This window comes from Somniosus microcephalus, chromosome 22 (genome assembly GCF_052327205.1).
Source record: "Somniosus microcephalus isolate GS21.2 chromosome 22, FLI_Smic_1.0, whole genome shotgun sequence".
Lineage (NCBI taxonomy): Eukaryota > Metazoa > Chordata > Chondrichthyes > Squaliformes > Somniosidae > Somniosus > Somniosus microcephalus.
The window spans coordinates 15,030,748-15,053,541 of NC_141008.1; the positions used below are offsets into that span (position 1 = coordinate 15,030,748).

A 22,794-nucleotide genomic window follows, 5' to 3' on the forward strand; every position below is an offset into this window, starting at 1 on the left:
GGATGATTTGATTGAGGTTTTTAGGATTTTGAAAGGAATTGATAGGGTAGATGGGGAGAATTTAGGAAACACTTCTTTGCGCAAGTAGATGCTAACTCAGTTTATAATTTAAAATTAATAATTTTAAATTCTGAGATCGATAGCTTTTTGCTAGCCAAGCGTATTACGAGATAAGGAGCCATGGCGGGTAAATGAAATTCGGATGCAGATCAGCTATGATCTCATTGAATGGCAGAATATTGGGTTTAGTGGGGTGTTTCTGTCGCTAGCTCCCGTGTTAACAAGATGGCTCCTGGGCTGGCAGCTCCCTAGGGAGCTCCTTGGCTATCCATTGCCATCCTTTGCTCTTTCTCTTCCCCCACCCCCCCCCCCCCCCCCAAGTCTCCTCTCTTGTTTAAGTTCCCCATGCTCTAATGATGGGTGCATTTTATCCCTAACTGCAAGTTCATCGTGAGAATACCAGTGCTAATTTGATCCTGAGAGCCAACGTCATTCATGTCCGAGGCCGGGACCCAGGAGCGAGGACGAGCCCAGCAGTGAGGTCACGGCCCGGGAGTGGCGCAGCGGGGTCGGGGTCCAGGGATGGTGCAGCACGGGCCAACAGCGAGGTCGGGAAGATCACAATGCATCCTACGAAACCCAGGCAGAGAGGACCTGTGGGAAGAAGGGAGGGGGACAGTAGCAGGGCGGGCGTGCGTGTGTGCTAGGCCGTTATAGCAGAGCCTGGTCTCCAATCGTCTTGGATCCCCTTGCCATTGGACCAAGACCTTGCTCTGTCAAGCCCGTGTGGTAGCTGGTGTGCAACGGCCACCCCACGTTAAAAGAATTCACACACAGGCATCTTCCACCCTTTTTTAAAATGAAGTTCGGGACCTGGAACGTCAGGACCCTCATGGACGACCCCAACAGTGACCGACCGGAATGCCGTACTGCTATCGTTGCCTGGGGGCTCAGACGTTTTGACATTGATATCGCCGCCCTAAGTGAGACCCGGCGGGCAGGGGAAGGCCAGCTCAAGGAGCAAGGTGGTGGCTACACCACCTTCTGGAAAGGCAACAACCACCGTCTGCCCCACCTGTGACAGAGACTGTAGGTCCCGCATTGGACTCATCAGTCACCTGAGAACTCATTTTTAATGTGGAAGCAAGTCATCCTTGGTTCCGAGGAACTGCCTAAGAGAGAGAGCAGAGAGCTCCCGATGCATGGGTCTTGCACACCCCCACTACTTATTGAATTCACTGAGGTTGCTCAAATTTTTTTTTTTAAACTGTGTTATCCATGTAGCCAATCTCGGCAAATCCAGCAAGTTTATTGTGCGGGTACAGAGCAGCTGGCACTAACCCTAACCCACTAAACCCCAATGTAAAAGCAACTCCAAAATTGATATGCTTGAAGCAGTCTACCACTTGGGGTAGTGGAAGAAAAAGCATTCAGACATTCAAAATGATCTTGAATACTATAATGGAATAGTTAGCATTCTGAGAAATGAGCCTAGACCAGCTCAACGTCCCATCTTGCCCTTGACCTCTCAAGAAGAACGAAGATGGCTTTACAACAATTGCAGCTGTACTCCTGCTCTTAAGCCCAAATGATGTGATACTATCTCTTCCAAGTACCACATGCCGATATTCCCATTGTCTTCAGATCTCTGACATTAACTACTGTATAACTGGCTTATAAATCTTGGAAAGTGTGAGGTTAACTCTAATCTTGAGTCTTGAAATTTTGTACCATTTTATAATCGAGATTCTCTTTCTACATTTATAGTTTTGGGGCTTACTGAAAGGGAATTTTCGAGTTCAGCATATAGAAAATATCTTGGGTTTAGTTCACATTTAATATCTCCAAAGAGTTGCTGTATGCATTTACATTTGGATCTATTTTGAGCACTACGAATGATTTTTTTAATTGAACATTCAAGGGTTTGCATTGTTACATATTTGCCTGATTGCAGTAAAAGCATACTGATGCAATAGGTTTCGAAACAGAGCTGTTTTTCTTTAAGGGTAGCGGCAGTTAGTTTGGTCAGTCTCTGGAATACAATTTAGCTAGAGGATCAAGGGAATCCTGCTTAACTAGTGGTCATGTTAGTCATTGCTGCTGTTTCTGCCTTCACTGAGTTGGTTTGGGTGTAGGGCAAGCGTTTATACCAAGTTATTTTTGAGGCAAATAAATTAAAGTCCATTCTCTTGAGTGACCCAGTTTTGGAAAGTTGCTCATTTCCTGTTCTACAGCAATGTGTTCTTCATTGACCAGTCCAGATGAGTGCTTGTGGAAGGAATATTATGCTCATTGAATGTTTTGCACTGTTAATTTCTGAAGCTTTCTCCATCACTTTTGGGGGGTGAGCGTTCCACACTCTCCCAGTTTTTCCTAACTGAGATTAATGTTTGAATTTCTGTAATCCGGTATTTTTAAGTTAGTTGCATTTTATTGCAGGAGTCCATTAGTTGATGGTCTAGCCTACCAAATGTCAGATCTGTTTTGTAAAAAGTATGCTGAGAAGCTTTGGTTAATTCTTTCCTTCCAGAGGAGCATTATTGCGGTGAGTCATGTGTGTTCCTTGTTCAGCTGAAATGTTTTAAGTGTATAAAGTGCGAGTATGGTGGCTTAGTGGTTCTAGAGGCCTGGCAGTTTGCAAATTTGAATTCAGTTAATTAAATAAATCTGGAATAAAAAGCTAGTATCAGTAATGGTGACCATGAAAACTACCGGATTGTTGTAAACACCCAGCTGGTTCACTGTCCATTAGGAAGGAAACCTTACCTGGTCTGGCCTATACGTGACTCCAAACCCACAGCAATGCGGTTGACTCATAACTGCCCTCTGAAATGGCCTAGTCAGCCATTCAGTTGTACCAAACCGCTACAAAAAAGTGTAAGAGGAATAAAACCGGATGGACTATCCGGCATTGACCTAGGCATCAGAAACTGATTTGATAAAGGCACACCCAGCCCAATCAATCCTGCAAAGTCCTCCTCCCAAACACCTGGGAACTTGTGCTAAAATTGGGAGAGCTGTCCCACAGACTAGTGAAGCAACAGCCTGAAGTAGTCATACACTCAATCATGCCTTTCAGCCAATGTCCCAGACCCCTCCATCACAATCCCTGTGTATGTCCTTTCCCACCAGCAGGACGGACCCACCAGAGGTGGCGGTGCAGTGGTATACAGTCTGGAGGGAGTAGCCCTCCGCGTCCTCAACATTGATTCTGGATCCCATAAAGTCTCGTGGCATCAGGTCAAACATGGACACGGAAACCTCCTGCTGATTACCACCTATCTCCCTCCCTCAGCTGAAGAATCAGTACTCCTCCATGTTGAACACCACTTGAAGCACTGAGGATAGCAAGGGCATAGAATGTACTCTGTGGGGGACTTCAATCACCAAGAGTGGCTCAGTAGCACCACTACTGACGGAGCTGGCTGAGTCCTGAAGGACATAGCTGCCAGACTGTGCTTGCGACAGGTGGTGGGAGAACCAACACGAGAGGAAAAACCGAGCTAACCTCGTCCTCTCCCTGTCACAGATGTACCTGTCCATGGCGGTATTGGTAGAAATGAGCCACAACCAATGGATCAGATCAAAGTTCTGCAGTCCTGCCAGACCCAGTCATGAATAGTGGTGGACAATTAAACAACTAACTGGAGGAGGAGGCTCCATGAACATCTCCATCCTCAACAATGGCAGAGCCCAGCACACGAGTGCAAAAGACTCATTCGCAACCATTTTCAGCCAGAAGTTCAGACTGCATGATCCATCCTCCTGTGGTCCCCAGTTCACAGCCAATTCGATTCACTTCACGTGATATCAAGAAATGGCTGTGCGCACAGCAAAGGCTGTGGACCCCGACAACATTCCAGTCTTAGTGATGACTTGTGCTCCAGAACTAGTCCGCAGCTCTAACCAAGCTGTTCCAGTACAGCGAAAACACTGGCATCTACCTGACAAATTGGAAAATTGCCCAAGTATGTCCTGTCCACACAAAGCAGGACAAATCCAATCCAGTCAATTAACGCCCCATAGGCCTACTCTCAATCATCAGCAAAGTGATGGAAGGTGCCGTTGACAGTGCTGTGAAGCAGCACTTAGTCACCAATAACCTGCTCACTGATGCTCCGTTTGGGTTCCGCCAACACCACTCTGCTCCAGACCTCTTTACAACTTTGGTCCAAACATGGACAAAAGAGCTGAATTCCAGAGGTGAGGTAAGAGTGCCAGCCCTTGATATCAAGGCAGCATTAGACCAAGCGTGGCATTAAGGGGCCCCAGTAAAATTAAACTCTGGGAAATCTCTCCACTAGCTGGAGTCATACCTAACACACACAACGATAATTGTTGGAGGCCAATCATCATCGCCCCAGGACATCACTGCAGGCGTTCATGTCGGTGTCCCAGTTCCAACCATCTTCAGCTGCTTCATCAACGACCTTCCAGCACAGCCAAATATAGAGGAAAAAACAAGTCCGCCTGGAAGGCAGAGAAAATAAGTAACGGCACCAGGGAGTATGGCAAGGCTGGATGGCATTTATTTTAATACAAGGAGCCTTCAGAGTAAGGCAGATGAATTGAAGGTGTTGATGAACACATGGGAGTATGATATTGTTGCTATCGCAGAGACATGGTTGAGGGAAGGGCAGGACTGGCAGCTCAACATTCCGGGGTATAGAATCTTCAGGCGAGACAGAGGGGGGTGTAAAATAGGAGGGGGTGTCGCAATATTAATCGGAGTCAATTACTGCAGTTAGAAACATGGAAGATAGGAGTAGGCCACTCGGCCCCTCGAGCCTGCTCCGCCATTCAATGAGATCATGGCTGATCATCCAAATTCAGTACCCTGTCATTCCACCGGTTCACCACTCTCTGGGTGAAGAAATTCCTCCTCATCTCTGTCCTAAATGGCTTACCCCTTATCCTTTAGACTGTGACCCCTGGTTCTGGACTCCCCCGCCATCGGGAACATCCTTCCTGCATCTAGTCTGTCTAGTCCTGTTAGAATATAAGTTTCAATGAGATCCCCACTCATTCTTCTAAACTCCAGCGAGTATAAGCCCAATCCACCCAATCTCTCCTCATACGTCATTCCTGCCATCCCAAGTATCAGCCTGGTGAATCTTTGCTGCACTCCCTCCATGACCAGAACATCATTCCTCAGATAAGGCGACCAAAACTGCACACAATACTCAAGGTGTGGTTTTACCAAGGCTCTGTACAACTGTAGCAAGACATCCTTGCTCCTGTACTCGAATCCTCTCGCTACGAAGGCCAAAATACCATTTGCCGCCTTAACCGCCTGCTGCACCTGCATACTTGGCTTCAGCGACTGGTGCACAAGGACACCCAGGTCTCGTTGCACTTCCCCTTCTCCCAATCTATTGCCATTCAGATAATCTGCCTTCCTGTTTTTGCCACCAAAGTGGATAACCTTGCATTTATCCACATTATATTGCATCTGCCCAATCACCCAACCTGTCCCAATCACCCAACCTGTCCAAATCATACTGGAGTTTTTCAGCATCCTCCTCACAGCACACATACCTACCCAGCTTTGTGTCGTCTGCAAACTTGCAGCTATTACATCTAGTTCCCTCGTCTAAATCATTAATTATATATTGTGAATAGCTGGGGTCCTAGGACCGATCCCTGCGGTACCCCACTAGTCACTGCCTGCCACTCGGAAAAAGACCTGTTTATTCCAACTCTTTGCTTCCTGTCTGCCAACCAGTTCTCTATCCAAGTCAGTACCTTGCCCCCAATCCCATGTGCCTTAACTTTACACGCTAATCTCTTATGTGGGACCTCATCGAAAGCCTTCTGAAAGTCCAAATACATCACATCTGCTGGTTCTCCCTTAGCTATTCTACCAGTTACATTCTCCAAAAATTCCAGTAGATTAGTCAAGTTCGATTTACCTTTTGTAAATCCATGTTGACTTTGTCCGATCCTGTCACTGTTTTCCAAGTGCTCTGCTATTACATCTTTTATAATGGACTCTAGCAGTTTCCCCACCACCGATGTCAGGCTTACTGGTCTATAATTCCCCGTTTTCTCTCTCCCACCTTTTTTGAATAGTCGTGTTACATTATCTACCCTCCAATCCATCAGAACTGTTCGAGACTAGAATTTTAGAAGATGACCAGCAATGCGTCTACTATTTCTAGGGCCACTTCCTTAAGTACCTTAGGATGTAGATTATCAGGCCCTGGGGATTTATCGGCCTTCAATCCCGTCAATTTCCCTAACACCATTTCCCTACAAATACTGATTTCATTCAGTTCCTCCCTCATTAGACCCTATGTTCCCTGACATCTCTGGGAGGTTATTTGTGTATTCCTTTGTGAAGACAGAACCAAAGTATGTATTTAATTGGTCTGCCATTTCTTTGTTCCCCATTATAAATTCCCCTGATTCTGACTGCAAGGGACCGACGCTTGACTTCACCAATCTTTTTCTCTTCACATATCTATAGAAGCTTTTACAGTCAGTTTTTATGTTCCCTGCAAGCTTACTCTCATACGCTATTTTCCCCCTCTTAATTAATCCCTTTGTCCTCCTTTGCTGAATCCTAAACTGCTCCCAATCCTCAGGTTTGCTGCTTTTTCTGGCCAATTTATATGTCCTCTCCTTGGATCTTATGCTATCCCTAATTTCCCTTGTTAGCCACGGTTGAGTCACCTTTTTTGTTTTTTTATGCCAAACGAGGATGAAGAAATTCTGTAGTTCATCCATGTGATCTTTAAATGTTTGCCATTGCCTATCCACCGTCAACCCTTTGAGTAACATTCCCCAATCAATCTTGCCCAACTTGCGCCTCATACCATCGTAGTTTCCTTTATTTAAATTCAGGACCCTAGTCTCTGAGTCAACTACTTCACTCTCCATCTTAATGAAGAATTCGATCATATTATGATCGCTCCGCCCCAAGGGGCCTCGCACAACAAGATTGCTAATTGTTCCTTTCTCCTTACATAATGCCCAGTCTAAGATGGCCTGATCTCTAGTTGGTTCCTCGACATATTGGTCCAGGAAACCATCCTGTATACACTCCAGGAATTCCTCTTCCACAGTATTGTTACTAATTTGGTTAGCCCAATCTATATGTAGATTAAAGCCACCCATGATAACTGCTGTGCCCTTATTGCACGCGTCTCTAATTTCCCGTTTAATGCCATCCCCAACCTCCGCATTACTGTTTGGGGGTCTGTGTACAACTCCCACTAACGTTTTCTGCCCCTTGGTATTTCTCAGCTCTACCCATACAGATTCCACATCATCACAGCTAATATCCTTCCTTACAATTGTGTTAATCTCCTCTTTAACCAGCAATGCTACCCCACCTCCTTTTCCTTTTTTGCCTGTCTTTCCTGAATATTGAATACCCCTGGATGTTGAGTTCCCAGCCTTGGTCACCCTGGAGCCATGGTTCTGTAATCCCAATCATATCATATCATATCCGTTTACATCTATTTGCGCAGCTAATTCATCCACCTTATTACGAATGCTCCTCGCATTAAGACACAAAGCCTTCAGGCTTCTTTTTTTTTTAACACTCTTTGACCTTTTAGAATTATTATTTACTGTGGCCATATTTGATTTAAACCCTTGATTTCTCTGACTCACTTTTGCTTTTCTCCTTCCTGTCTTTTGCTGCTATCCTTGTGCAGGAAGACAGAGGAAAGGGAAACAAGTTACCAGCCCCCTGCCATTTTAGTTTAAACCCTCCCCCAGAGCACCAGCAAACACTCCCCCTAGGACATCGGTCCCGGTCCTGCCCAGGTGCAAACCGTCCAGTTTGTACTGGTCCCACCTCCCCTAGAACCGGTTCGAATGTCCCAGGAATTTGAATCCCTCCCACTTGCACCATTCCTCTAGCCACGTATTCATCTGAAATGTCCTTCTATTTCTACTCTGATTAGCACGTGGCACTGGTAGCAAGCCTGAGATTACTACCTTTTGAGGTCCTATTTTTTAATTTACCTCCTAACTCCCTATATTCAGCTTTTAGGACCTCGTCCCATTTCATACCTATATCGTTGGTACCTATATGCACCACGACAACTGGCTGTTCACTCTCCCCTTCCAAAATGCTCTGCAGCCGCTTCGAGATAGCCTTGACCCTTGCACCAGGAAGGCAACATACCATCCTGGAGTCTCGTTTGCGGCCGCAGAAACGCCTATCTAGTCGCCTTACAATAGAATCCCCTATTACTATAGCTCTCCCACTTTTTTTTTCTCCCGTCCTGTGCAGCAGAACCACCCACGGTGCCAGGAAGTTGGCTGCTGCTGTCTTCCTCCGATAAGCCATCTCCCCCAACAATATCCAAAGCGATATATCTGTTTGAGAGGGGGATGGCCACAGGGGACCCCTGCACCTACTACTCTGCCTGGCGGTCACCCATTCCCTTCCTACCTGTGCAGCCTTTACCTGCGGTGTGGCCAACTCATTAAACGTGATATCCACGACGTCCTCAGCGCCGCAATGCGGTCTGCTAGTAGCTGCAGCTGGATACACTTCCTGCACACATGGTCATCAGGGACACGGGAAGTGTCCCTGATTTCCCACATAGTGCAGGAGGAGCATACTACAGCGCCGAGCTGTGCTGCCATGACTTACCCTTTAATTAATTCAAATAAAATTAACTCGACTCAATCCCACCAATTAAACTACAACTAAATGATATACTCAAGGGCCCTTGTTTACCAGCAGTCCCTGCTCCAAAACACAGACCCTATAAACCACAAAATTTAAGTTTGGAAAAAGCGAGAAAGAGAGAAATACTCACCAACCAATCACTTACCTGCTTTCTGGTGACGTCACACTTCTATTACTTTTTACTTCTCTCTCCCGCTCTCGGCTCTGTTTAAATCAGCCTCTCCCGCTCCCTGCGCTCTGTGCTTCTCGCAGGTCCGCCGCTCCCACTCACGGCTGGGATGATATCTTAGCAGGTTCATCTATTGAGGCCATATGGGTAGAACTTAAACAAAAAGGGGGCAAGCACTTTGCTGGGAGTGTACTTTAGGCCCCCAAACATTCAGGGGAGGATAGAGGAACAGCTATGTAGGCAAATCTCAGAAGTGTAGAAATAATGGGGGATTTCAACTTCCCCAATATTAACTGGGATAGTCAGTGTAAAAGGCTTAGAGGGTGTGGAATTCTTAAAGTGCATCCAGGAGAGCTTTTTGAGCCAGCATGTAGAAAGTCCTGTCTGAGGAAGGATGTTCTTGCCATGGAGGAAGTTCAGCGAAGATTCACCAGGCTGATGCCTGGGATGGCAGGAATGACGTATGAGGAGAGATTGGGTCGATTGGGCTTATACTCGCTGGAGTTTAGAAGAATGAGAGGCGATCTCATTGAAACTTATAAAATTCTGACAGGACTGGACAGACTAGATGCAGGAAGTATGTTCCCGAAGGTCGGGGAGTCCAGAACCAGGGGTCACAGTCTAAGGATAAGGGGTAAGCCATTTAGGACAGAAATGAGGAGGAATTTCTTCACGCAGAGAGTGGTGAACCTGTGGAATTCTCTACCACAGAAGGCAGTAGAGGCTCGAGGGGCCGAATGGCCTACTCCTGCTCCTATCTTCTATGTTTCTACAAGAGAGGGGGCGGTACTGGACCTAATTCTAGGGAATGTAGCTGGGCAAGTGGTAGAAGTGTCAGTAGGAGAGCATTTTGGTGACGGTGACTAATTCGGTGAGATTTAAGGTAGTCATGGAAAAGGAGAAACATAGAAGATAGGAGCAGGAGTAGGCCATTCGGCCCCTCAAGCCTGCTCTGCCATTCAATGCAATCGTGGCTGATCATCCAAATTCAGTAACCGGTCCCTGCTTTCCCCCCATATCCTCTTGATCCCTTTAGCCTTAAGAAATATATCCAACTCCTTCTTGAATATATTTAACTAGCTGGGGGGGCCTGGCATTGCCAGGGCAGTTTACAGGGCGGCGCGGTTCATGGCCGCCCGCTGCCGCTCCCCCGCTCTGTGTGTCGGGCCGAGCGGTTGTGAGGCCCGGCCCGAGTGACCCCAACTCGCCTCCCGCTCCGGCGGGCCGACGCAGCTGCCCCGCTCGCTGTTCAGGAAAAGCAGGGGGGGAAATGGCGGCGAGGTTTCAGGAGGCTGCAGGATTAGGTCCCGCCTGTGACACTCCAATTGGTCAACCATCAGGTCACTGAAATGTAGGATTGGTCAACCATCACATCACTCAACGTTAATGAGCGGTGGGATTGGTCAACCGCTAATGAGCGGATTTTTGAACGTTTTTTGTATACTGTCCGAACAATTTTTGTCTGACCAAAAAGTAAATAAGCCTATGACACTCCCTTGATCATCAGCTTTCTTTTTTTTGAAATATGTGTAGGTACACTCTATAACTTTTGAGTGTATAGCAGACAGATGGACCGACCTCTACTGCCTTCTGTGGTAGAGAATTCCACAGGTTCACCACTCTCTGGGTGAAGAAATTCCTCCACATTTCTGTCCTAAATGACCTACCCCTTAGACTGTGACCCTGGTTCTGGACTCCCCGACCATCGGGAACATTCTTCCTGCATCTAGTCTGTCCAGTCCTGTCAGAATTTTATAAGTTTCAATGAGATCGCCTCTCATTCTTCTAAACTCCAGCGAGTATAAGCCCAATCTCTCCTCAGACGTCATTCCTGCCATCCCAGGTATCAGCCCGGTGAACTCCTTCCATGGCTAGAACATCCTTCCTCAGATAAGGTGACGAAAACTGCACACAATACTCAAGATGTGGTCTCACCAAGGCCCTGTATAACTGCAGCAAGACATCCTTGTTCCTGTACTCAAACCCTCTCGCTACGAAGGCCAACATACCATTTGCCTTCTTAACCGCCTGCTGCACCTGCATGCTTACCCTCAGCGACTGGTGCACAAGGACACCCGGGTCTCGTTGCACTTCCCCTTCTCCCAATCTATTGCTGTTCAGATAATCTGCCTTCCTGTTTTTGCCACCAAAGTGGATAACCTCACATTTATCCACGTTATATTGCATCTGCCATGCTTTTGCCCAATCACCCAACCTGTCCAAATCATCCTGGAGTTTCTCGGCATCCTCCTCGCAGCACACACACCCACCCAGTTTTGTGTCGTCTACAAATTTGGAGATACTACATCTAGTTCCCTTGTCTAGATCATTAATATATATTGTGAATAGCTGGGGTCCAAGGACCAATCCCTGCGGTACCCCACTATTCACTGCCTGCCACTCGGAAAAAGACCCGTTTATTCCAACTCTTTGCTTTCTGTCTGCCAACCAGTTCTGTATCCAAGTCAATACCTTGCCCCCAATCCCATGTGCCTTAACTTTACACGCTAATCTCTTATGCAGGACCTTATCGAAAGCCTTCTGAAAGTCCAAATACACCACATCCACTGGTTCTCCCTTGTCTATTTTACCAGTTACATCCTCAAAATTCCAGTAGATTAGTCAAGCACGATTTACTTTTTGTAAATCCATGTTGACTTTGTCCGATCCTGTCACTGTTTTCCAAGTGCTCTGCTATTACATCTTTTATAATGGACTCTAGCATTTTCCCCACTACCGATGTCAGGCTTACCGGTCTGTAATTCCCCGTTTTCTCTCTGCCACCTTTTTTGAATAGTGGGGTAACATTAGCTACCCTCCAATCCATGGGTACTGTTCCAGATTCCGTTGAATGTTGGAAGATGATCAGCAAGCATCTACTATTTCTAGGGCCACTTCCTTAAGTGCCCTGGGATGTAGATTATTGGGCCCTGGGGATTTATCGGCCTTCAATCCCATCAATTTCCCTAACGCCATTTCCTTACAAATACTGATTTCTTTCAGTTCCTCCCTTTCATCAGACCCTATGTTCCCCGACATCTCTGGGAGGTTATTTGTGTCCTCCTTTGTGAAGACAGAACCAAAATATGTATTTAATTGGTCTGCCATGTCTTTGTTCCCCATTATAAATTCCCCTGATTCTGACTGCAGACAAAGATGGACTGGAAATAAAGGTTGTAAATTTGGGGAGCGCTGATTTTAATATGATAAGGCAGGATCTGGCCAAAGTGGACTGGGATCAGCTACTTGTAGGAAAATCCACATCAGAGCAGTGGGAGTCATTCAGAAAGGAAATAGCGAGTACAGCGCCAACATGTTCCCGTAAATTTCAAGGGTGGGACCAACAAGTCCAGGGAACCCTTGATGTCAAGGGATATACAGGAATGGATTAGGGGGGAAAAGGGGAGGCTTTTGGCAGGTACAAAGGACTAAAAACAGTGGAAGCCCTAGAGGAGTATAGAAAGTGCAGGGGGGTACCTAAAAAATTAAATTAGAGGGCATGAAAAAACACTGGCGGGCAAAATAAAGGAAAATCCCAAGGTGTTTTATAAGTATATTAAGGGCAAGAGGATAACCAGGGAACGAGCAGGGCCCGTTAGGGACCAAAGTGGCAATCTGTGTGTAGAGCCGGAAGATTTAGGTGAGGATTTAAATGAATATTTTGCATCTGTGTTCACGATGGAGAACGACAATGTAGGCGTAGAAATCGGGCAGGGGGATTGTGATTGTTGTGGTGAAAATAAATTCACATCTAAACCGTGTAAAAGTAAAAAGATGCAGTTTATTATCAGAGCTCTGGGAGAAGAGTCTCAGACCCCGCGGTCTGTGCGAGCACCTTCTCGTTCTCTCTTGGTTGGTACAGCTTTTTATTCTATTTTCATGTAATCACATTGTATTACAATAATCACCTGATCACATTGTATTACAATAATCACCTGATCACACATGGATTCTTTTCAGTATTAGTAAAGGTTAGTTACATCTTACTATGCCTTTGGTTACAGGTCAAATTCCCATGACCCCTATATTCTGCTGTGTCTACAATTTTTAGCTAAAGCAGCATATTCCTTATCGCTTACGCAAAACGCACATATTCTGTCTGGTCCCACAACTGCGTCTTATCTTGGTTTTTCGAAGCTTCTCACATTGTTCTTTGTTTAAAACCAGCGAAAGTAGCACGAAAGTCTTTCACATGAGAGTCTTTTTCATAAAAGAAAGTTGTTATTCTGAGAGGGTTCATTTTAACCCCGTCAGTCCCGCACCAAATTTAGATTTTGGCTAGGGATACCAACTTCTCTTCTACTTTTACCATCCCCGGGTTTACTCCTAACTGATGGCTTAAACTTAGTACCTAAGTTCATCTTTCCCCTCTGTCTATCTTGTTGTGCTAGGCGTGGTAGTCTGTGCAAATGACCAAAGAACTTTACATGTATGTTCCTATCTCTTATCAGTTCATTATCCCGCATTAACTGTTCGGTTTCCGGCTCAATATCAATTATATCAACTATAGCAACCGGCACTATTCGGGACACAGCTGCCCTACAACATGCATTCAAAACAGTCATCATGACACAAAATAATATTACAACTATAATAACAATTATAAGTCCATGCGTCAGATATGAACTCCAAGATCCTCCCAATAGCCAACTCCACCAACCTTCCCCTGGGGTTTCGTGGCTCCTTGTTATCTAGCAGGTGTTATCCTCCCTGTTTCCTTGCATTTTACCATTCCCTTATCATTTCTATTTGTCTTTTGATGCTTGATATTCGACCTTGCTGGAAATATCCTTATTGACTTCTCACAATCGACTCTTGACTAATCTAGCTAGCTCTTATTGCTCTCTCAACTTGGGCGTTAGTTAGTAGGGAGTCTTGAAGATTTCTCCCTTACAGTCCATTCCTTTGAGGAGAAGGAGCAACCTCTGACCCCTTACTCAAATTCAATTCACTGTTCCGGTGTTCCAATTCTGCCCCGCTTGGGGTCTCCTCTGTTTCTTCTATCTTTCCTGATGTTACCCCGCCTGGGGTCTCCTCTACATTGCTTCGGATCTTCTCTTTTGGTGTGCTCAATTAATGTGTTAGTGTTTGTCAGTCATGGGCATGAGCCAATTGGCTTATGTATCAAAGTCTTACTACACACATTACATATATCAAATACACTATCATTACAAGTTGGATAGCTACCAGAGCATGTGAAATAATATGAACCTAAGGGTGTGCTGATGTATTAAGCCCAATATCCCATCAATGTGAGTTGTCCCCTATGCTGTCAATTTCAATATCTATTCTCGAGTTGTCTTGCTCCAAAACACAAAAATGCTTTAGGGAGGAGTTCAGTCGCATCATGACCTCACTGAAACCCACAAACAACAGGGGAATGTCATATCCGAGTATCCGAATTGTGCCACATAATTGTGTAGCTCATACTTAAAAACATGTTGGTTGATGGGACAGGTCCTGTTAGACCCGTAAAGCATGGTAATTGCAGTAGTAGTGACACAGGAGGCACCACTAAAATCACCTCATACTGGATTCATACTGGTTTTTCCCACGCTCTGTTACCTACAAAACACAATTATTACAGTCAGTTAAATTCAGTCGTACAGTCATATCAAATACATTACAGTTCAACATCTAATCAACAAATCATGGATTTAAAAGATTCTCCAGATCTCTTTTTTGCTCGTATCCATCTTGTGGATAATTCTTACTAAACATGATTTCTCCTTGGCCCTCGATTGTACCAATCCAGATCCCATGTAACTCTCCACTTCAACTTTAATTTAAATCCCTCTAACAGGTACCAGTGTGTTTAACTCTATTCTGATTGTTTCATTAATTGGATAGTTTCTCGATGGAGTATGCTTTAAAGGTTGTCTCGCTCTCCTGAGCCACATTAACCATTTCATGTTTTGCTGTTGCCAAGTAAGTGAGCATGTCTGAGACCCATTCTTCAGTGTAAATTCACCATACATTCCTGGATGGTAATTACTTCATACGTAACAAATCACATTTGCACACTCATACTGGTATCTCAATATCATGCCACCCGATACAAGCCTTTCTCGGGCTTTCAGGTATCTTATCGAAAGATTGTAGTCGTCTAATGGCTGAATACTTCAAGGTCTTACTTGCTGCTATTTAAGCTTTGACCTGAGCTCTTGGCCCTCTGCCTGTAATCTGGCCACTTCAGCCTGCTTGATTTCAAGCTGATTTTTAGCAGTAACTAGCTCTACATTAATCTCTTCCATTTCTTTCTCCTGAAGTGCTCTTTCCTGTAGTTGTGCTTTCACTAATGTGGTTTTCTCAGCTATTAGGCTCTCTAAAAGCATAATCTGTTGCTTAAAGTTATTCTCAAGATTCAACTTTTCTTTTTCCACGGTCTCTATTGTTGCCTGACTTTTCTCAATGTTTTCCAAAAACTGCTTTAACCTGTCAACTTTTTCAAGTAAAGCATCTTCCTTCTCAGCTAGAAGGGAGGCAAGAGAATTTTCATTCTGCTTTGACGTCATTAATTTATTCTCCAAGTCTGAAACCAGTTCTTCCTTGGTCTGGCAATCTACCTGGAGATTTAGTAAGCGGTCGTTCAAATTATTTTCTTCTTGTTTCAGATCGAGTTCAGACTGATTTTTTTTTTTTCAGTTTTGTTTCTGCTCTTTTAAACTGCCTGAGAGCATTTTGCAAGTTCTCATTCAGTAGTGTAATTCTCCCGTTTCAATCTTACACTCTCAATCACGTTCCTTTAATTACCATTCATATCTCATTCATGAGTCCTGGAAAAACTTTACTGTCCAGTACAATATTTAAGATAGAAAACATAGATCAAACGTTCAGAAAATGCTGGAAAAACTCAGCAGGTCAGGCAACATCCGTGGAGAGAAATTTGAGTTGACGTTTCGGGTTTGACCCTTCAAAACTGGAGAGAAAAGGAACTAGATCGAAGGCAGGGCTGCGATCGGACAAAAGAATAAAAGAACCAAAAGAAGTAAAAGAGATTAGAAGCTAGACGAGATGGTAATATGCTGGGATTAGGTGTAAAGTGTACTGGCAGGGCAAAGGATAGCTGCCAGGTGTGAGAGAGAAACAAAAGGAAAGGGGGGGAGGAGGAGGAAAGGAGTGGAAAAATATAAGTAAAAATGAAATAGGGGCCGAGGTTATGATCTGAAATTGTTGAACTCGATATTGAGTCCGGAAGGCTGCAGAGTGCCTAATCGGAAGATGAGGTGCTGTTCCTCGAGTTTACGTTGAGCTTCCGTGGAACAGTACAAGAGGCCAAGGGCGGTGAGGTCCGAGTGGGAATGGAGCGGTGAATTGAAATGACAGGCGACCGGAAGCTCGGGGTCACCCTTACGGACTGAACGGAGGTGTTCCGCAAAGCGGTCACCCAATCTGCGTTTGGTCTCCCCAATGTAGAGGAGACCGCATCGTGAGCAGCGAATACAGTATACTAGATTGCGAGAAGTACAAGTAAATCGCTGTTTCACCTGGAAGGGGTGTTTGGGGCCCTGGACAGTGGGGAGGGGGGAGGTATAGGGGCAGGTGTTACATCTCCTCCGCTTGCACGGGAAGGTGCCAGGCGAAGGGGAAGGGCTGTTTGGAGTGATAGAGGAGTGGACTAGGGTGTCTCGGAGAGAGCGGTCCCTGCGGAATGCTGAAAGGGGAGGGGAGGGGAAGATCAAACGTTCTCACTTGATCCAAGTTATTAACACATTTTATTATCATTATTTTTAGAGGATCTTTTATTTTCCCAAAAGTAACCAAATATATTGTGCCCGAGTCCATTTTGTCATTTCAAAATTATCCCAAAATCCAAATAGCAGTACAGTTGAACTGACAGGTTTTGTCTATGTTCAATTTCATCTCTATCAATTTATCTTCCATTTCCAATTTCAGAAACAAGTGATTCTCAGGCTAGGTAGCTTAGACAGTGTTTTTAACATTAGAGACAGAAGTGCTGCAATTAGTTTACAAGGTAACTTCCATATAACAGAAGAAAGAAGGGAATCCATTGTGACTCTGCTTAGAGCCCAAGGGGTTAATTTATCAAATCTTAATTTTCCCTCTGTCACTGTGGTGAAATAATAACTTAAAATTAAGAAACTTAAATTTAATAATGTCCAATATCTTTAAATTTAATTCAGCAACACTAAAGTTGTTGCTTGGTGAACTTAAACAGCTGTCAGTGGAAAGGGTTAACTCCTTTGCAGGTTTTTAAGAAGGTGGAGCAAAACATTATCAAATGCACGCAACTGCGTCAATTCACGTAAATAAAAAAAAAACACTTTCCTGATCGAAAGACAGTTGTGTTTTCACACTTTAACTAAACACGAACACGGAGGTAATATGGACAGTGAAAAAAAGATGGGATTGAGCAAAGTTCACAAGCTAAGTAAGTCTTTGTAAGGAACTCTGCAACTATCGGATGTTCTTGCGGAGTGGAGTTATCTTATTCAATGCGGTCTACGCAAATTTACACCAACCAAAATTTCACCGTGGCCACAATGAAAGTCTGGTTTTAATAGGTTAATTAACCGCATAACTCCAATTTCATCCAGATCTTGTAAACATTCAAATTAATTTTCTTCCAAGCACATTGGCAACTATAACTTTAAGGCAGAAGCTTATCTTTTGTAAAACTATGAACAAACAAAACAAAATAGCACATTCTTGCAGAAAACAGTAAATTACGTCATATTTTCTTATCAAATCAAACTGCTTTAGAAGATTTCACCATAGCAACCGCGACTCCAAGGTTAAATCTTAGACTGAAACTTAATCTTTTATTAAACAAACTTTTTGTTGCTCTTCTCAGTTTTTACACACCAGCTTAACTTAAATTAGTTCAAAGGTTTTTTTTTCAATTCTTGGGGCACAATCTTATTCGCACATTCTTAAAACTTCCAAAATCCAAGACAAGACAAAAGATTTAAACGCTTTTAACACAGAAGTGGGTGGAGCTAAACCACACAACAGAATCTTTCTTTTAAAGACAGACTTTCAGACAAAAGAAATACTGTAACTTCTTAAACATTCATAGTCAGGAAAACTTTCTCACAAACTGAAATTCCAGCAGTTTTTAAGGTTCATTTCACTCAGAAAATCTTGTGTTTTATTTGTCTCTGCACAAATGTTAATAACTTCCATGTCAGTAAAACTTTAAGTTTCTCTTTTTCCATCGGTGTCCCCACCTTTCTCCTTGTTTGTCCTTTAGTTTTGCCAATTTTTTTTCTCTAATTTTGTCACCTGCTCCTGTAGATTTTCGTTTTAATTTCCTCGGTCTTTTGAATGACCGTTACTAATTGGTGTACCAATAAAACTCCCGCTTTCTTTGTCTTACTTCCCTTTTGTGTCTCCCACCATTCTCGTTGGTACACTGGTACCTTAGACGGATCCCATCCATCCTTTTTCATCTTATCTATCAAACCTTTCTGATCGTCAGCATAGAGCCAACTCAATGATCCCGGCGGTCCCCAATCTGGGCCTCCGCCTTCTGTCATAATGTATTATTTTTGATACTAGTCTACCGCGTTCCGGTCCTCCCTAGTAACTCGTTCTCCGAGGTCTACCTATCATCCACCACTAGTGATGGCGGTCCTGACTTGTAACTATCTCGCTGTCAGAGGTGATTATTTCACTTGCAGCCGTTAATACATTATTACCATACGTCGCGTCATGCAATACAACAGAGAGACTTTTAGTCTGTCTCGGATTCCCAACTAACTCTGGCCTTCACGTGGGGCCCAATTGCCCTCTTAATTCCGGCTCAGTGTGGGTCCTCGAGACATTTACATTCCAAAATAACACATCAGATGTCAATCAACTTAACCACTTATTTAAACTTATCCACTATTTAAACTTATCCACTATTTAAACTGCATCTCTCACCCGTCACGGATACCAGATTTTTTTGGTACTGCGTCGCTGTCACACCGCCCTTCCGAGTGATCCAATTTCTGGACGGTCAAGATTTGACTACTCACCCCGTTCACTGGTGCAGGCGGTCTTCCAGCTCCGAAGTACCCTGCTCGCAGCGCCAATTTGTTGTGGTGAAAATAAATTCACATCTAAACCGTGTAAAAGTAAAAAGATGCAGTTTATCAGAGCTCTGGGAGAAGAGTCTCGGACCCCGCGGTCTGTGCGAGCACCTTCTCGTTCTCTCTTGGTTAGTACAGCTTTTTATTCTATTTTCATCCAATCACATTGTATTACAATAATCACCTGATCACATTGTATTACAATAATCGCCTGATCACGTGGATTCTTTTCAGTATTAGTAAAGGTTAGTTACATCTTACTATGCCTTTGGTTACAGGTCAAATTCCCATGACCCCTATATTCTGCTGTGTACAATTTTTAGCTAAAGCAGCATATTCCTTCTCGCTTACGCAAAACGCACATATTCTGTCTGGTCCCACAACTGCGTCTTACCTTGGTTTTTCGAAGCTTCTCACATTGTTCTTTGTTTAAAACCAGCGAAAGTAGCACGAAAGTCTTTTTCATAAAAGAAAGTTATTCTGAGAGGGTTCATTTTAACCCCTTCAGTGATATACTTGAACAAATTAGAATTGAGAGGGAGGAGGTTTTAGCGGGCTTAAAAGTGGATAAATCCCCAGGCCCAGACGAGATGTATCCCAGGCTGCTGCGTGAGGCAAGAGAGGAGATTGCAGGGGCTCTGACACAAATTTTCAGAACCTCTCTGGCCACGGGAGGTGCCAGAGGACTGGAGAACAGCTAACGTAGTACCATTATTTAAGAAGGGTAGTAGGGATAAACCAGGGAATTACAGGCCAGTGAGCCTAACATCAGTGGTAGGGAAATTATTGGAAATAATTCTAAGGGACAGCATTAGTCTCCACTTGGAGAGGCAAGGATTGATCAAGTCAGCATGGCTTTGTCGGGAGATCATGCCTAACCAATTTGATTGAATTTTGCGAGGGGGTGACTAGGTGTGTGGATGAGGGTAGTGCAGTTGATGTCGTCTACATGGACTTCAGTAAGGCTTTTGACAAAGTCCCACATGGGAGACTGGCCAAGAAGGTAAGAGCCCATGGGATCCAGGGCAATTTGGCACATTGGATCCAAAATTGGCTTAGTGGCAGGAGGCAGAGGGTGATGGCCGAAGGTTGTTTTATGACTGGAAGCCTGTGTCCAGTGGTGTACCGCAGGAATCTGCGCTGGGTCCCTTGCTGTTTGTAGTGTTCATTAATGATTTAGATATGAATGTAGGAGGTATGATCAGTAAGTTCGCAGATGACACGAAAATTGGTGGAGTGGTAAGTAGCGAGGAGGGAAGCCTCAGGCTACAGGACGATATAGATGGTTGGTCAGATGGGCAGAACAGTTGCAAATGGAATCTAACCCTGAAAATTGTGAAGTGATGCATTTTGGGAGGACTAACAAGGCAAAGGAATACACTATGAACGGTAGGACCCTAGGAAGGACAGAGGATCAGAGACACCTTGGTGTGCATGTACATAGATCCCTGAAGGCAGCAGGACAAGTAGATAAGGTGGTTAAGAAGGCATATGGGATACTTGCCTTCATTAGCCAAGGCAGAGAATATAAGAGCAGGGAGGTTATGATGGAGCTGTACAAAACGCTAGTTAGGCCACAGCTGGAATACTGTGTACAGTTCTGGTCGCCACACTGTAGGAAGGATGTGATTGCTTTGGAGAGGGTGCAGAGGAGATTCACCAGGATGTTACCTGGGCTGGAGCATTTCAGTTATGAAGAGAGACTGGACAGGCTGGGGTTGTTTTCCTCAGAGCAGAGAAGGCTGAGGGGGGACCTGATTGAGGTGTACAAAATTAGGGGCATAGATAGGGTAGATAGAAAGGAACTTTTCCCCTTAGTAGAGGGGTCAATAAGCAGGGGCAGTTTCAAGGTAAGGGGCAGGAGGTTTAGAGGGTTTTGAGGAAAAACTTTTTCACCCAGAGGGTGGTTGGAATCTGGAACTCACTGCCTGAGAGGGTGGTAGAGGCAGGAACCCTCAACATTCAAGAAGCATTTAGATGAACACTTGAAACGCCATAGCATACAAGGCTACGGACCAAGTGCTGGAAAATGGGATTAGAATAGATAGGGCTTGATGGCTGGTGCAGACACGATGGGCCGAATGACCTTTCTGTGCTCTATGACTTCCCACCATCATATGATCAGAAGTGGGGATGTTCGCTGATGATTGCAGTGTTAGTTCCATTCGCAATTCCTCAGATAATGAAGCAATCTGTGCATGCAGCAAGACCTGAACAACATCCAGGCTTGGGCTGATAAGTGGCAAGTAACATTCGCGCCAGGCAATGACCATCTCCAACAAGAGAGAGTCTAACCACTTCCCCTCGACATTCAATGGCACTACCATTGTCTAATCCCCCATCAACATCCTGGGGGGTCACTGTTCACCAGAAACTTAACTGAACCAGCCACATAAATACTGACTAAAAGAGCAGGTCAGAGGCTGGGTGTTCTGTGATGAGTGACTCCCCAAAACCTTTCCACCACCTAAAGGCACAAGTAAGGAGTGTGATGGAATACTCTCCACTTGCCTGGATGAGTGAAGCTCAACACCATCCAGGACAAAGCAGCCCACTTGATTGGCACCCCATCCACCACCCTAAACATTCACTCCCTCCACCACCGGCGTACCGTGGCTGCAGTGTGTACCATCTACAAGATGCATTGTAGCAGCTTGCCAAGGCTTCTTTAACAGCACCTCCCAAACCACGACCTCCACCACATAAAACGCCAATGGCAGCATGCACATGGGAACACCACCACCTCCAAGAATTGGAAATATATCGTCGCTGGGTCAAACTCCTGGAACTCCCTCCCTAACAACACTGGGCGCACCATCACCACACAGACTGCAGCGTTACAAGAAGGCAGCTCGGCACCACCTTCTCGAGGGCAACTAGGGATGTGCAATAAATGCTGGTCTTGCCAGAGACGTCCACATCCCATGAATGAATAACTAAAAAAAGTGATAAAATGTGTGAAGTCGGATATAGATATTGTCATGCAAGTGTCACTCTTCTGCAAGTTATGAATAAATCGTTGTGTTTTCGCAGACGGCACTGCAATGTGGGCCTCCTGCTGCAACTGGTTCTGCGTGGACAACCAGACCATGGATGAACCTGACACTAATCCTAGAAGGGAGGCGTACACTAATGCAGGCTACAACTCTCAGTCCTCTCCATCTGGATTGGAGAACACGTGCAGAGCTTGTGGTTCTCGATTTGAAAATGCATCGAGAAAGGTGGGTACAAGTGTGAGCTAGAGACTAGAATTGAATTGAACTCTGCTTGCGCAGGAAGAAATTTGACTAATTTTCAGCAGAAGTTGTAGGTTAGAAATAAACTTTGCTAAATGTGATTGTATCCTGTGCTGTTAACCTGTACTTTTAACCTGTGCTGGAGAAATTCATTAGTGATTTTATTGAGGCAGAAGGTGATGCATTCTGTCAATAGTTGCTTACTTGTTTATGATTTGGTTACTTATTCATCTCATGCCTGGTTCCTGTGATGGTAAATTGGCGGATATGCTGTTTTAAAAGGCCAGGAACTTAACGTGTAATATGTCATCTGTTCTGCTAAATTTGACCTCTGTTCATGCCACATGGGTTAATTGCTGTGAATTGGAAGCTAATTGCTTTTTCTCTTTTAATGCCTTTCTTTAAAGATTCTACTTGTTAAGTTCCCTTTCTGGTTGTGACTTGTGTTTTGTGAATGGTATTTGAGGCAGTAATCAAAAATTTTCTAGACGTAACTTTTTATGTGACTATTCCATGGCAGATCAGATGATTTGCGATTTTTAGAGAAGTGTTCTAACATGTAACGCACAGTGCATTCCGCTAAGGCACAGCTGTGTCTCCTAAGACGGCCAAGTCTAATTGCTAAGTAAACATTTAGATGAATAAGACTTGTTGTTTGATCGGGGAAGCTTATAGTTTTGAATGTTCTGGTCAGTTTTA

The 22,794-nt window shown here is 44.5% G+C and overlaps 1 protein-coding gene across 4 annotated transcripts in view; it reads left to right on the plus strand.

Moving 5' to 3' along the window:
- LOC147102055 (E3 ubiquitin-protein ligase rififylin-like) overlaps positions 1 to 22,794 on the plus strand; it is a 102,216-nt gene that overhangs the window by 38,368 nt on the left and 41,054 nt on the right. For all 4 annotated transcript variants that reach the window (XM_085964206.1, XM_085964209.1, XM_085964210.1 and 1 more), the window contains one exon: positions 21,893 to 22,080. In XM_085964206.1, the coding sequence (XP_085820332.1) occupies positions 21,904 to 22,080 (177 nt within the window). In that variant the 5' untranslated portion in view covers positions 21,893 to 21,903. The remainder of the gene's footprint in view (positions 1 to 21,892; positions 22,081 to 22,794) is intronic.